Source organism: Esox lucius, chromosome 16 (genome assembly GCF_011004845.1).
Source record: "Esox lucius isolate fEsoLuc1 chromosome 16, fEsoLuc1.pri, whole genome shotgun sequence".
Lineage (NCBI taxonomy): Eukaryota > Metazoa > Chordata > Actinopteri > Esociformes > Esocidae > Esox > Esox lucius.
Window position 1 is genome coordinate 29546789 of NC_047584.1, and position 11848 is coordinate 29558636.

Consider the following 11848-nt stretch of genomic DNA (forward strand, 5'->3'; position numbering starts at 1 on the left):
ATCAAAAGCAGCAGCCGTCGTAGGATTAGGTAGCCTCTATCTGTGTGAGCATTACAACTAGCTAAACATTTGAAAATTGGCTCCAGCACAATGGAATATACGAATATGTTTATTGTTCTGTGTTTCAGAATTGTTTCCTGATGTTTGAATAGACGGAGTTTTTAATTTTTTTATTGGGCAGAGACAGTAAATCAAAGGGTTGTAAAAGAAGCCGAATCGACGAGTCCTCACACCGGGATTACTGTACTTTCAAACATCTATTGAACTGTACAAATTCATATGGAGTTGCTAGCTAGCCTGTAGGATCGTTAGCTAGGTTTCTGTATGTATTTATGTTTGAATGTCAGGTTGTAGTCCGAAGTGGTGAAGCGCTCGAAATGTGAATCTATGAGTGTTTGGGCTAGCTAGCCAAGTTCGACGAGCATTCCGTGCCTAGTTATAATTTAACTGGCTTGTCGACCCACTGTGCGGCTGTAGTTACAAAGCAAGACCAGCTGCATTTCTAACTTAGCAAAAAGCCAACTCCTGTTATTGTCAGGCGGAAAACGGAACACTAAAGATGAATTCGCTAACCAAGTAGCATAGGAGAGAAATGTATGCAGCCTGGAATCCCTAACTCTCCAGGGATGTAGACTGTACTTGGAGGCAGGAATAATAGCCACTGCTTGCCACAACTATTGACGAGGGGCGAAGTAAATGATCATTATAAATCGCCCACATGCGCTGGATCAATCGTCGTCTTGGGGAAAGGAATCTGAAGGTGGGAGACGTGGTGAGCGATAAAACCTTCCAGGCTGGGGGAAGATGGCGGAGCCCTTCAATTGGAAGTAGTGGCAAGAGGAGTGAAACTTATCCGAGTCTCGTTGGATTTACTGGTAAACATCTCGACCGTGATCAAAGGACACATGCAGGCCAAAAAACGGTACTTAATTCTGTTCTCCGCCGGTGCGTGTCTCATTCTGCTGTTGTACTTTGGTGGGGTCCAAGCCCCGTTATCCAGAAGGAACAACCGGCGTGATGACCACAGCCTCCGTGGATACAACGGTAGCCCCCAGTGGCCCCACTTTTCGGGGGCCCTGCAGCCGTTCAACCCCTGGGACCAAATGGAGACGGAGGAGTACAACGTACACATATCGCCAAGACAGAAGAGGGAAGGTATCTCTGGTGTGTACAGCGGCAGGCATTGCCGGATGGAATCCTGCTTTGATTTTTCTCTGTGCAAAACCAGCGGGTTTAAAGTTTACGTTTACCCGCTACAGAAGGGAGAGAAGATGTCAGAGAGTTATCAGAATATATTATCTTCCATTGAGTCTTCTAGATTATATACGTCAGACCCTGGACAGGCTTGTCTGTTCGTCCTGAGTTTGGACACGCTAGACAGGGATATCCTGTCTCCACAGTACGTGCACAACCTCCGAACTAAGGTCCAGAACCTACATCTCTGGAATAACGGAAAGAACCACCTTATCTTTAATCTGTACTCGGGTACATGGCCCGACTACACGGAAGACCTGGGATTCGACATCGGGCAGGCCATGCTAGCCAAGGCCAGCATTAGCACAGATAACTACAGACCTAACTTTGATGTTTCCATTCCCCTGTTTGGGAAGGAACATCCGAGGACCGGTGGGGAAAGGGGGTATTTAAAATACAACTCTATCCCGCCGTACAGGAAGTACATGCTAGTATTTAAGGGGAAGCGATACCTAACTGGGATCGGATCGGATACGAGAAATGCGTTGTATCATGTCCATAACTCCGAGGACGTGGTTTTACTTACTACGTGTAAACACGGGAAAGACTGGCAGAAGCACAAGGACGCTCGCTGTGACCGAGACAACGCCGAGTATGACCGGTAAGTACAACCTGCTCAGACATTAATCACAATTAGCAAACCTTCATATGCGAATGGCCTACAATTTCTGGTGCTGCCTATGTAGTTTGAAGCCTAACTAACCCGAAATGGGCTTTTGCGATTCTGTCAGGTACCTTCTAAATGTCTGTTTAGTTCCTTTTTTAAACTTCATTAATCGAGACAGGTGCCTGCCCCCAAGTCATGCATGTTATGACAATGGCCTGTATAAATCAGTGACAGGTTTGACAGAGACAGGAAGACTCATTGAATAGTCTTTAGAACAAGATGCTCTTGCTGTGTCTTTGTGAGATTACCCATTTATAAAATAAATACGCTGATGCTCTCTCTGTCTCTGACGCTCTCTCTAACTTTTCCTCTGAAAGTTTTCCTCTGCAACTCTTACTCAGAAGGAGCTGCAGCCAGGAGGAGTTAGAGCTGCAGCCAAGAGGAGTTAGAGCTGCAGCCAGGAGGAGTTAGAGCTGCAGCCAGGAGGAGTTAGAGCTGCAGCCAGGAGGAGTTAGAGCTGCAGCCAGGAGGAGTTAGAGCTGCAGCCAGGAGGAGTTAGAGCTGCAGCCAGGAGGAGTTAGAGCTGCAGCCAGGAGGAGTCAGGCTAATGTCACAAGGCGATACCTTGTTGGGTGAACTTGCGTCACACTGAGTTATTGTTGAATTCCATGTTAATGTCTGGATTCTGTGATTTCATTTGCGTTGAACAAACCTTTACAGGCCCCAGTCACGTCCTGGTGGTACTGCTCACAGATTGAAAGTGTGCATGGTCTGGAGGAGAGAAGAGACTGTGTTTGCAGCAAGTGTATTTAACAATGAAAACGTGAAACATAAAAGCTCAAGTCGGCGTACAATAGGCCTAGGCTAAATCACCAGTTTTTCCAAAATGCAGGTAACAAATATGACTGGTGTCGAAGAGAAATTGAACAGTTGACAAAATTATTCACAATGGGCATTTTAGTGAATGAGATGGGTGTGTTCTCCACAGTCCTCACCCAGTCTCAATAACAAATGTGTCGGCTGGTTCTGACAGTCACTTTGTCCTATATTGTTTTGAGTATGTTCCCCAAGAGCATTCTCTTTCTGTATGTTCCTGTTAATGTTCTGTCGGACAACTCGCAGTCAGTCCGGTATCCTAGCCTGTCATTCACAGAGCTGCTGCCTCCATGTGAACCCCCTCTGAATGGTTTGCTCTAGATTCTACAACCACAAACCCATGTTCCTTAGCCTGGAAGTCAAAATGGTGAACAGGTTTTTCAGGTTGTCTTTTAATTGAAGGTAATATTTAGGTGACAAATCTGTGTTGCTAGGATTGGGGTTACAGTGAGGGTTAGGTTTAAGATGAAAGTGTAAGCCAAATTCTAGAAATTGGCTGTGTTTATCAGTTGGTGGCTATAGAAACTAGTGACCGTCCCTCTAAAGATCCATTCAGGAAATCCACTTCCTTTCCGTGGCATTTAACAGGCTAAATGTGATGAATGAACATGCCTCAGTCTCGTGTAAATCTCTGGGTAGCCTGTTCCCCGGACCGGATTGGATCATGGTGACTGCTGCTCAGCTAGGGGCGCATTCATCAGGGCGCAACCTTTGAAACTGCGTCGCAACATTGTAAACCGAAACGGGCGCTATTTTATTGTAAGAGATGACCCCTCCTACGTTTAAGTCTGACATGGATCTGTTTGGTGTCTGATGAACAGGCCCTGTTTGTTGGACCGTGGCCTCTGGTTGGATTAGAGGGGACAATGCCCTTGTGCCCCAGTGTTGATTTAGTCATTTCCCAACGGCAGATCCTGTTTTGGGTGCGTCCCTTGTAACTGTTTTTTCCCCACTTTATTTAGGACCCTTCTGTGTATGTACTGGGGCACATCTCTTACCAAAAGTAGGGCACGATGTACTGTAATTTAGAAGACATCATAACTATGCAATAAGACACAGAATCATGTAGCATCCAAGAAACTTGTTAAACATTTCATATTGTAGATTCTTCAGCTTTGCACACTCTTTCACCCAGAGACGCATAGGGAAGGTGGTAGCGAGAGAGCGTGAATGCGGCCAAACCCTCCAAGAATGCTTCCAAATGAGTCGACTGAACTGGAAAGCTGAGTGGAACAGTTTTTCTTGCCTGGAGACCTAGGAGCCGGTGAGATCAGCACTGGCGCTCTCTCGAAATATGTGCGTTGAATATGTGTCCAGACATGGCGGCTTTTTCCGTGGCTTGTCAGTGCGCTTCGTGTGTCTGCACCTGCTGAGGTAAACGCACCCGGCCCCGCTGTCTTCTGCGTTAAGAAGCGTGTTGTCTTTAATTAATCGAATAAAATATTTGATTTGAAGGTCATATATGTCCCGGCCCTAACATCAGCCTTGACCCTTGTTCTCCTGTCTTATATCGGGGACAGTGTTCTTTCTAACGTAGGCGTTCGTAGTGTCACTTTGACCTCCTAACACTTCCCTAAACTCAGGGATTTTATTGATGCGTAGAAAGAAACTTTCCTGTCCTGGTTTTTGATGTGTGTGCAGTAGTCCTTCCATTTTGAAGTTCCTCTTAAAAGCTGTGCTAAGAAGTCATGAAAGAGTTGTGTGAAGTAGAAAACCGCCCACCTGTCTTCACACTTATGTCGCCGTACAGACTCAAGTCATCCAGTACTGTCTACTGGCCAAATGGGCAAGATCCTGTCACTTAAAGGCCCAGTGAAGTCAAAATAAAAATCTATTTTTATTTGACCATATTTTCTTGGGCTTGGTACAATTGTTTGACAGAATCAAGCCATACTCTACAATCTTCCTCACAAGTAATTTTTAGTTTTTTGCCTGAATTCGTTTTTTTGTTTTGTTATTTTTCCATCAATGTTTGTAGGGTTTTGCTGTCAGTCACACACTACTTCAATAGAATAACAAAAATGTGTCATTATTAGTTGAGATCACTGATTTTAATGTTATATAAACTTAAACTGACTCACACATTCTCAAGGTTGATTTTTAATAGACCAATGGCCTTCTTTTGTAAGGAGGTGTGCCCTAAAAAGACTGAATGTCCATCCCTTTGATGCGATCATATTGAATATCAACAGAACACCTCCAGGCTGTATTTGGTACAAACATTTGCGCAGAAGATTTTACTTTTTTTTTTTTTTTCTTCAAGAAGAATCCCAGATTCAGTGGAATTATTAGGAGACGGGTATTTTGTGTCTGCCTGTCACAAATGGCATTCTAATCCCTACATAGTGCTTTAACCTTCTCACAGATGTGCACAGAGAAAGGAACTAGGGTGCCGTTTGGGATGCAGCCATGGTTTGCTAGCTAGAGGCTGTGTCCGAAAGACAGACTCTGCAGTCTGTGGAGAAATGAGGTGGAACTAATGTTTTCCCCAAACCCTATTTCCCCCTAACCCCCCATGTTTTATACTTGCCCTGGTGGGAGTCTAACCCGCAAGGCTCTTCCACTCAGCCCAAGTAATGGTCTGACTGGGGTGTATTTTAAATTTCCTCTCTGTGATACTGTCATTTTCCAATAGTGAGCCATTCAGTAATGACATCTGCTAAATGTGTAGTGTGTAATGTGTGTGTAATGTGTGTGTAATGTGTGTGTGTGTGTGTGTGTGTGTGTGTAGTGTGTGTCGACCACACTGTATTGAGTTGCATATGCCTATGCAAGGAACAGCTCGTTTTTGTTAGTGAACTCTTCAGAGTTTCCGTACTGTCCAAGCAGTTTGTCGTTCGCCCCTCCTCCCCTCTAACGAGTCCTAAAGCTGTTCCCTGGCTGATGTTATTCCAGTGTTTAGGTAAGTATTGTCACACGTTTGTTCTGAGTGCTGCAGATAAGCTGGAGCCTCTCTGTATCTCCGTGCATTCGTGCGACGGGTAAAGCCGACCAGTCTTTATCAGCCTGTGCGGTATGTGCTGTTCTGTTGGTGGTTCGGTAACGGCACCCTATTCCCCTAACATAAGACCCATTGTGTTTTGGTCAGCAGTAGTGTGCTACATAGGAGCTAGTGTGCCATTTAGGAAATATCCCTGGTCTCTGGTTGTTGTCGTTATAATAACTAATCCAGAGGTCATCCTTTAACTTTGTTACTTTCTGACATGTTCAGACGACAAGTATTGTAACGCCAGGTGTCTGAATGCCCTGAGCAACACACCATGTCTGGCTGGCTGGCTGACTGGAGAAATGTGGATCTGAGGAGAACAGCCGTGTTGAATTGTGGCAAAGTACGAGATTGGCACTAACCCTTCCCAGACTGCTCTCCTCTGTCTGCCCTTAAACCCCCCCCAAAAAACTACAAAGCAACCCTGAAATATGAAGTGAACTGGTTTGTTTGAATTATCCTTCCAACTACTAATACTTGTTTTTCACATCGCTCCAGAATAGGCTAGTTAGTGTAACCTGAACGCTGGGAGCGACATTCCGCCCGGCTCTACTTTCACACAGTTACCCAGCTTTGTCCTGGGGGAGATGGTTGGACACAGATCAGGTTGGTTGGCTTGCAGCAGCACTACACCACAGCTTAAGCCTTAGCCAGTACCAGAGATTATACTCCTCTATAAATACTCATACCAGACTGATGTCATTGGCAGTGCTCACTCGCCTTGACACCAACTGTACAGTTCTTGTACGTGGTCTCTCTGCACCGAGGTCCACTAGGCCTTTTTATTTGTTGACATGCATTATTACAGCTTCAGTTTCCCTAGTTAATTTACATTTAATTAGATGGAAAGTACGATTCCTGTTTTTCCCTTCCACACAACTGAACTTTCTCTTTGAATAGCCTTAAATGGGTCTGGTCGTGTTAGCACCAAAACTCACTCTGCGTCTCGCTCGCTCTCTACGCACTCCGTGCAATGACAAATATTTACATTTCTTTCTGCTAATGTTCTGATTAACTTGGCTGTCTGTGGCAATGTAACTCCCTAGGAGCAGTTGCTAGCGCTCAGGTTATCACTGTGGTGCACAGGGACATTCCCTCTGTTTAATAGCACACAGGTGGGGTTTTTCCATGTTGACCAATCATGATAATCTAACTAGAGGTTCCCTAGGCCTCTATTTGTTTGATTAGAGACCCAGCTTCAGTTTCCCCAATAAAATGACATTTAATTAGAGGGAATATACGTCTCCTGTTTTTCCCTTCCAGACAACTGAACTTTCTCTTTGAATAGCCTTAAATGGGTCTGGCCATTTCCCCTGTATTTTAACAAACCATTTAGGATGATTCAGGCCCAGCCTTTTGGTTTAATAGATTATACAAATACAGTGAGGGTTGGTTTATTTTAACGGTTGGTTGATTTGAACAGGGAGAGGCAGAATAACAACAAATGTTATAAATTGATTTGCATTTTAATGAGTGAAATAAGTATTCGCCCCTCTTCAAAACATGACTTAGTACTTGGTGGCAAAACCCATGTCGGCAATCAGAGGTCAGACCTTTCTTGTAGTTGGCCACCAGGTTTGCACACATCTCAAGAGGGATTTTGTCCCACTCCTCTTTGCAGATCTTCTTCGATTCATTAAGGTTTTGAGGCTGACATATGGCAACTCGAACCTTCAGCTCCCTTCACAGGTTTTCTATGGGATAAAGGTCTGGAGACTGGCTAGGCCACTCCAGGACCTTAATATGCTTTTTCTTGAGCCAGTCCTTTGTTGCCTTGGCTGTGTGTTTTGGGTCATTGTCATGCTGGAATACCCATCTACGATCCATTTTCAATGCCCTGGCTGAGGGAAGGAGCTTCTCACCCAAGATTTGACGGTACATGGCCCCGTCCAACATCCCTTTGATGCAGCGAAGTTGTCATGTCCCCTTAGCAGAAAAACACCCCCAAAGCAAAATGTTTCCACCTCCATGTTTGACAGTGGGGATGGTGTTCTTGGGGTCAGAGGCAGCATTCCTCCTCCTCCTCCAAACACGGCGAGTTGAGTTGATGCCAAATAGCTTGGTTTTGGTCTCATCTGACCACAACACTTTCACCCAGTTCTGCTCTGAATCATTCAGATATTCATTAGCAAACTTCCGATGGGCCTGTACATGTGCTTTCCTGAGCAGGGGGACCTTGCAGGATTTCAGTCCTTCACGGCATAGTGTTTTACCAATTGTTTTCTTGGTGACTATGGTCCCAGCTGCCTTGAGATCATTGACAAGATCCTCCCGTGTAGTTCTGGGCTGATTCCTCACCGTTCTCATGATCATTGCAACTCCACGTGGTGAGATCTTGCATGGAGCCCCAGACCGGGGGAGATTGACAGTTCTTTTGTTTCTTCCATTTGCAAATAATCACACCAACTGTTGTCACCTTCTCACCAAGCTGCTTGGCGATGTTCTTTTAGCCCTTTCCAGACTTGTGTAGGTCTAAAATCTTGTCCCTGCCATCCTTGGACAACTCTTTGGTCTTGGCCATGGTGGTGAGTTTGGAATCTGATTGATTGCTTCTGTGGACAGGTGTCTTTTATACAGATGGCAAACTGAGATTAGGAGCACTCCCTTTAAGAGTGTGCTCCTAATCTCAGCTCGTTACCTGTATAAAAGCTAGAAATCTTTCTGATTAAGAGGGTATCAAATATGTATTTCACTCATTAAAATGCAAATCAATTTATAACATTGTTGACAATTTTGTTATTCTCTCTCACTGTTCAAATAAACCTACAATTACAATTATAAACTGATAATTTCTTTGTCAGTGGGCAGACGTACAAAGTCAGCAGAGGATCAAATACTTTTTCCCCCTCACTGTATACTGTTGATATGATTGAACGATTCTGGTAGCTTTCCCCAGATTTTCAGAGCTTCCAAACCTCATGTTTGGATGATTTCCGCAATTGGGATTGACTAAGCAGAAAATCAGGAATTCCCCAACCAGTGTTTCCCGGATAAACTTGAATTTCGGAAACTAGTGAAAGACAATGTAATTTAATTTGGATAGCGAAGCTGGGGACCATTTCCATATCCCATAATGTACATCATACCCAATGATGCAGGACAAATGTAGCCCCCTACCACGTGCTCCTTCACTGGGAATATTAAAATATTATGAGTCTCTCACAGGAAGGTATTTGGCCGACGCCATCATCAGGAGAGCCATGTCTGGACATGTAGCCCAGACACTCAGGCCTGGAATTAAGACAAGGATGCTGGAATGCTCTGAGAGTGAACACTGGGTCAGCCTCTAATATTTCTGTAGGTCTCTTTGGGTCTGTCTCAGACTGACAAATCTGGTGCCATACCAGTATTTTTCTGTGATCTTACGATGTCCTCGTTAAATTGTTAGGAAAGTAATGTAGTCGACAAGGACACACTACTTGCTAATCCCCTCCTGTTTTGAGTCCAGAACCCATCCAGATTCATTAGTGATTATTTTTTTTAAACGTTTGCCGTGTTGTTTCGGCCTTCTGGAGATCGGGGCTCAGGGAGCAGACGGCGGGCCTCTAGTCATGCCTGTTGACGAGAATGCTGAGGCGGCGGAATTGACATCCAGTCTGCTCCCGCTGACAGTGCGTCCGCAACATCGTCCGTCACAATTGGTCAGTGTGTTTAACTAACCGCTGCAGTGCTGCTTCATATTAACGCTGACCACTTCAGGACCGTATACCTCTGCAGTTTTGGCTCATTAAGGCAGCCAGTGTTTCATTTTGCTCGCTGGTTTCATAATGACCCATCTGAACTGTTTCTTTAAGAACAGATTGTATTTAGGGTATGTTTGTAATTGGATGCCTCTTGGCTGGTTTCTACTGCATCATCCATCTGAATTGTCTACGTTTGGCTGCAGCAAACTGACCTAGTCCCACGAGGGAAAGCTGCACCATGAACAGTGACAGTGAGTTATGGCCGGACGTTGCGTGGGGAGGTGGCCGGTGGAATGTTTCATATCTTTATGAATGACCGTCTTTCAATGAGACAGGAGACTAAAGCTGAACAAACTGATACAAGAGAACACCCCCAGCTGTCACCGTCGGCCGACTTCACGGCACCTCTCAGATGTTGCTTGTCATTTGCTCTCAGGCGGTTGGATGGTGACCTGCTCATCTTAGATTTATGAGGAGCAAATTGATGTTCGCTAAAAAGTGAAGGAATTTTAGCATTATGTTATGTTTTAATTATGATGGTTCCAATGAAGGACCTATCCCGTCCCTTGTCCGGTATTCAGGATTGTGTTATTGAACAATTAGTGACATCAGCTTGTAAGGAGAATTTAACTTGTTTTTTACTTTGTTGTGAATTGATCTTTTCCCTGAAAGTTGCCAAGAGGAACTGTAATCCAATTGTAATACATATTTAATCAGTTTATTTTTCGGCATTTTATGGTTTATTGTTGTTGTAAAAGAGCAGTGGATCGGACTCAAACCCCCATGCTAGAACAATGCCTCTGGAGGTAGTGGCCAAGACCGCTGGAGCAACCAATGCTATGGAGGATGTTTTTTTTTCTTTGTATCATAGATCTATATATCATAGATCTATAGATTTGTCATATCAATATCATAGTTGCTTTTTAAACAACTTGGTTATTTTATTACTGTTTCTTTCGGCCCACAGACATTTTCCAGGGTGAGAAATCTGATACTAAGAAAAAAATGTATATGCTATTCTCCCACAAAGCTGTCTTAGCCACATCTAGCGCCTGGTGTGCTGTGTTCTTGTCCCGCTGTGGTGTAGGCTGGATTGAATCATCAGGGGTAACATGTGGTGCTGTCAGTGAAATATCAGGCCCTTTAGTAGTTCAATTTTATATCCGACACATTGTCAATCCAACTGGGGATGTTATCTGTTTTGGGATATTAAAAAGTCCAGGGCTTACATATTTCTACCACTGAGCAGCTGCTTTCATCCAGACGTGTGTGGATGTTGTGTGTGTATCCTCCCCCGCCCTGGCATTTCAAACGCAACGTTGCACCGAGTTAGAGACTAAGGACAACAGAGGATTCGGTTAGAGTTCATAGAGACTTTCTTCCAACGCCGTTTCTCATAGCTGTCTCAAAGGCTGTGTTGTGCGGATCCAGCTGATACCGCTAAGATGTCGACCCGCGAGAACCGCGTTACATCGTTTTTACTTAATTCTGGGATTCTGATGCACAGATGCTGTCCAGTGGTAACACTCCTGGCTCCATGCTCATGTGCGCCACCCCATTGGAGACTGGGGAGACCATTTCAATCTCTGCCATTAACCACGGTCTCCTCTCCACATGTCTCCCGTAGATTCTCACTGTTGGTGTCAGCAGTCTCCTGACGAATCTTTTCCCATGATTAGATGTCTCTCTTTGACTGTCTGCCCATCTGTCTTTTTGCCCTGGCTTTCTCTTGCTAATTAATATCATGTTATTGGTGCTTCTCACGGAGTGTATCCTTCAGGTGTTGCTGCAGGAATTAGTTTGTGAAATGCCCTGACCACTGGAGAGTTCACTGGGAGATTGGTTGTGTGCTGGTTGGCCTGCAACATGTCTATGCAGTACTCCGCTTAGAGAGGCACATACGGTCGCACGGTCTGGAAGCCCCGCCCGGGACGCTGTCGCACGGTCTGGAAGCCCCGCCCGGGACGCTGTCGCACGGTCTGGAAGCCCCGTCCGGGACGCTGTCGCACGGTCTGGAAGCCCCGTCCGGGACGCTGTCGCACGGTCTGGAAGCCCCGCCCGGGACGCTGTCGCACGGTCTGGATCGGAGGCAGTGAAATGCACAAGCTACCTATTATTAAATTTTTTTCAATAGCCTCAGTCGTTCACATCCATCCCTGCCTTGTGATTTAAAAAATAAATATATATTTTTATTGCTGAATTGGATGTAAAGGGAGCAAAGGGGACTGAAGGTTATTACCTCAGACTGAAATCTCATTGCTCATCAGCTAGCAGCATGGAGTCGGCTGGAATACCCCTGGAGACATCTAGCAAGACCGATTATTCTCTGCTCATTATCTAGGTCTACTGCTGTTCACTAGTGTTGCTAGGCTAAATGTGTAAAACATCTGCTTTGCACTCCAAATCAGGGAAGATCTGAAAGGATTTGGCTTATGATATCGG

At 45.0% G+C, this 11848-nt stretch overlaps 1 protein-coding gene across 1 annotated transcript in view; it reads left to right on the plus strand.

The window, feature by feature from the left end:
• LOC105023503 (exostosin-1) overlaps positions 1-11848 on the plus strand; it is a 38586-nt gene continuing 26738 nt past the window's right edge. Inside the window, exon 1 of the mRNA XM_010892756.3 lies at positions 1-1855. Coding sequence (XP_010891058.1) covers positions 906-1855 — 950 coding nt within the window. The 5' untranslated portion in view covers positions 1-905. The remainder of the gene's footprint in view (positions 1856-11848) is intronic.